This window comes from Arachis stenosperma, chromosome 10, assembly GCF_014773155.1.
Source record: "Arachis stenosperma cultivar V10309 chromosome 10, arast.V10309.gnm1.PFL2, whole genome shotgun sequence".
Lineage (NCBI taxonomy): Eukaryota > Viridiplantae > Streptophyta > Magnoliopsida > Fabales > Fabaceae > Arachis > Arachis stenosperma.
The window spans coordinates 9536561-9540927 of record NC_080386.1 but is presented as its reverse complement, the minus strand read 5'-3'; the positions used below and the strand labels follow the sequence as shown (position 1 = coordinate 9540927).

At 47.0% G+C, this 4367-nt stretch overlaps 1 protein-coding gene across 1 annotated transcript; it reads left to right on the top strand.

Annotated features, from left to right (window-relative positions):
- Positions 1 to 1647: 1647 nt before the first annotated feature.
- On the top strand, positions 1648 to 2109 carry LOC130956725 (uncharacterized). The gene has a single exon (XM_057883726.1). The coding sequence runs from the start codon at positions 1648 to 1650 to the stop codon at positions 2107 to 2109; it is 462 nt and encodes a 153-aa protein (XP_057739709.1).
- The last annotated feature ends 2258 nt before the right edge of the window (positions 2110 to 4367 follow it).

Below are 4367 nucleotides of genomic sequence, written 5' to 3'. Positions count from 1 at the left end.
ATGGGTTGGCTGTCTCCTCTGAGGAAGACGAGATTGAGAATGACAGTGGAGAGGAAGCAGAAGTTGTTCCGGAAACCCAACCAGTTCAGGGCGAAAGGGTCATCCCAACTGTTGTTGAACCGATCAATGTTGCAAGGGTTGGAGGTCTTTCCAACGTAACCCCCGACCATTACCTGCACCTCAGTCTTGGTCTAATGAACTCGACAAATGCAGAGGACATACCTAGTAACTATAGTTTGACCGGTGAAATGGAGCTAGAGGTTGGCTTGAAATTCTTGAGTAAGGATGCAGCAATGCTTGCTATTAAGAACTACAACATCCGTCGAAGTGCAGAATTCAAAGTAGTGGAGTCAGATCATACCAGGTATGTTTGTCGATGCAAACTTTTTGGTGACCAATGTTCCTGGATGGTGAGGGTTGCGAAGACGAGGGCGTCCTGATTTTGGGAAGTATGAAAATACCAAGGGCCTCACACTTGTTTGGCGTCTGCGACTTTGCAAGATCATGCTCAACTGGATTCAAATGTCATATGACAGCACATATTTCCCATGGTTCAAGCAGACGCAACCATTTGCATAAAAGTGTTGCAGGGATCCGTGGAGTCGGCATACGGATACAAGGTGTCTTACAAAAAGGTTTGGCTAGCGAAGCAGAAGGCAATAGCGAGAATTTATGGAGACTGGGATGATTCTTATAACCAGCTACAGAGATACTTCAACGCGTTGCAAACTTTTGTTCCAGGTAAGCCTATGTCTCCGATTGCAAACTTGTTTTGCATTAGTTATCATGTTCTTACGAATTTGCAATTTCGTCATAGGGACAATTGTCGACCTACAAACCCGAGCATACTATGTTGGCAACACGCTCGATCGTGAAAGCGTCATGTTTCATCAAGTATTCTGGTCATTCCCATCGTGTGTCGAGGCATTCAAGCACTGTAAGCCCCTAGTTTCGGTTGATGAAACACACCTGTATGGTAAGTACACGGGTACCTTGTTGATGGGAATAGCACAGGACGGAAACAACAACATTCTTCCCATAGCTTTCGCACTAGTGGAACGGGAGAACACAGATGCATGGTACTTCTTTCTCACCAACTTAAGGAGACATGTGGCCACGCAACCGGATGTTCTACTGATCTCTGACAGGCATGCTGCTATAAAGGCTGTGCTCGAGCGAGAGGGTTGTGGCTGGGAACACAATGTTTACTGTGTCTGACACATTGCGTCCAACTTCGCGACAAACTTCAAGAGTTAGGAAGCCAAAAGACATCTTATTAGTGTGGCATACTCGAAGACCCAAGAGCAGGCACAATACTACCTAGACTTAATCAGTGCGGATGATCCAGCCACGTCCCCGGCAATGATGGCTTGGATAAGAGGGTTAGAGCCACCGAAATGGCTCCAATATCGCGATGAGGGGCGCCGATATGGTCACATGACAACGAATCTTTCTGAGTGCATCAACTCTGTCATGAAGGGGACTCGTAACCTTCTGGTGTGTGCAATTGTGAAGTCCACGTACCACCGTTTAAATGCATTGTTTGTCCAGAAGGGTCGGCAGGCAGAAGCACAGGTTGCATGTGGTCAGATCTTTTCATAGTTCTTGCAAAAGGCAATACTTGCGAACAGGGAGGGAATCACGCAAATGCTTGTCATATCACACGACAGGGCAACGTCGATCTTCACCGTCGATGAGATAGCCGGCGTAGGATCTCAATCCAGATTCAGAGTCCACCTCCAGCAAAGACGGTGTGACTGCGGCTACTTCCAAGCATTGCACTATCCATGTGCCCACGCGCTTGCAGCATGTGCCCATGCCAGGCTTGACTGGCAGACTTATGTCGACAATGTCTATCGGGTGAAAAATGTGTTTCGGGTATATCAGATGGAGTTTCCCACATTGCCTGATGAGGAAGTGTGGCCACCCCACGAAGGACAACTTCTCTGTCCCAATCCCCACCTGAGACGATCGATAGATGGCCGACCTGTGTCGACAAGAATTCGAAACGAGATGGACGACGTAGACCCTGGACCGGGAAAGCGATGTGGAATTTGCAGGCAACTAGGGCATACTAGGAAACATTGTCCTCATGTCACTGGCACTTAGAAGCGTGGCTGGGTCGGATATTGAGTGGTGTTTTATTTTCAACTTAATTAAATTCTTGTCTCTAGTCGGTGTCATGTTATATGTTTTAGAATTAAAGAGATGAATGCAATATTTCCTTTTGTTGTCAAATGATCACACACGTTTGCAACTAGTACAACATGAACATTAACAATACCGAATTTAAAACATGACAACATAGATAACCATAAAAAGTTACAACCACGAAGTACGACACCCTAAAACATAATAAACTACGAACAAAGGGAAAATACAACCATCAGACGATAATAAAACACCTTAAAACCATAACGTGAACTAGTGATGGTGTCCACCATGTCCCAACCTCCCACCTGTACCACATGAAGGTGCTCGAGTGTCCCGGCGGGGACGACCAGCATGTGCCTCCTCCCTTACATCATCAGCCCCCGCATACGATAAGCGATGGCCCTCTAACAACGATGGCTCGAACGGGCGCATCTGGGATCCGGCCGTGTCACCTACAGAACCAGATCTCCTCCTTCGAACATGAGGGTGACTACCTGAATCAGACGGTCGAAGTGCAAGTCATAAGTCCGTGGGTGTGCGTGGTGATGCCTGAGAAGGAATGAATTGATCTAGGCCATCAAATAAAGATGAGAAGTTTGTCCAACCAACTCGATCCATTGAGTCAATCAGGTCCTGTGTTTCGCCCCCTGCGATGAACCACCCTCCTCGTAGGTACTATTGTAAGGCATGTACTGATGGACCGTGGACGACTGAAAGGGGTCGTCTCCGACGAACGGCTGCGGGTAGTAGACATCTCCAGAGAAATGCACTTCCACCGGGTGATGTTCCTGCTGATTCCAAACATTAACCTGAGATGGATCTGGAACTGGAGAGTCTGGAACCTGTATCTCCTCAACTTCGATAGCCTGATGTCTTCCACGGCGGGAACGATGGCGTCTCCTATCCTGTGGAACTGCTGGTAGCTGAACAACTGGGCCTCTACCATACTCTGCTGGAGCCTCTCGCGGAATGTCATCTCCTCGGGGATCATGGAAGGCCTCCGGGGGTGACAGAAACCTCTTAGTTCTCGAGCAATACCACCTGTAATAATCATGACTAGGATGCAAGGTATCTGCCCTATCAATCTCTAGCCGATATGATACAGTCCGTCTGTTTGCCCATACTTGAAACCATGTCTGCAGACGGATGGGCCACCATCCATCGTCGTTGCGAGCCGACTGGTGATGGAAGGTGTCAATGTTTAATGGAGGGTTTGGTGGACCTTGTTTGCTGCTGAATTGCCGCATGACTCTATCGATGTTAACAATCTCGATCAAGCGGAACAAAATAAGTGGCACGACCGCTGTATAGAAATCCCCATGTGGAGCCCCAAAAAATTCCGCAGGCATCCTCGACAAAATACGTGCATCCCTGTACGGCATCCACAAAAACTACGAAATCCGAATGTCATTTACACAGGTAAGCAAAATTTCAGGAACAAAACAAATTCATGCGAGGGTCATGTAACAGGAATAGTTACCTCATCCACCTTCAAATTGTCCAACCTAAGCCGGTGCCTTTGTAAGCGTTGCTCGGCGTAGTCATTCTTTCCTCTCTTGCCCGCCCACCTGCGAAAGAACACAATGATCTTATATCCACATCAAAAAAAAAAAAAAGCCGAGGAAATAAGAAAACAAGTCACAAATACAGAACATATGCAAGAAAATATATTACGTTGTTGCTAACGGAAACGTGTATGGGCTCGTCACATCGGTGCCCAGAAAGGAAGCCTGAAGTATATCCAAGACATCAACAGTGTATGACAACCAGACATTCCCTCGACGTTATAATCAGTCGCTAGGCACATGCCTCTATACAACCAACAGAGCACGGCACTACCCCAACTATATGTACTAATGGCTTCATAGTTTGCCAGGAGAGGAAGATAACGTACGTGAACCGTGTTGTTCGCTTTGTTAGGAAGTAAAATACCACCCAATAAATACATAATGTAACAACGTGCATACCGTACAAGGGCCTCCTCGGGAGAGTCAAGAGGCATCTGTTGTAGTCTATTCCTGAGCCACTTAAGTTTTATGTTATATTTTGTGGTTCCAACATGTCCATCAGGAACTACTCCAAGGAGTTCCTCACACCATTGTCAAATATCCTTCTGGTGAAACTTACTCCATGACCTTAGAGTGCCGCTCACCGGCTCACCGTCGATTGGTAACCCCACCTGCATGGCAACATCCTCCAAAGTGATAGTACAC

Excerpts from the sequence above, each read along its gene's own strand:
- LOC130956725 (XM_057883726.1), top strand. The coding sequence starts at position 1,648 with ATGCTTGTCATATCACACGACAGGGCAACGTCGATCTTCACCGTCGAT.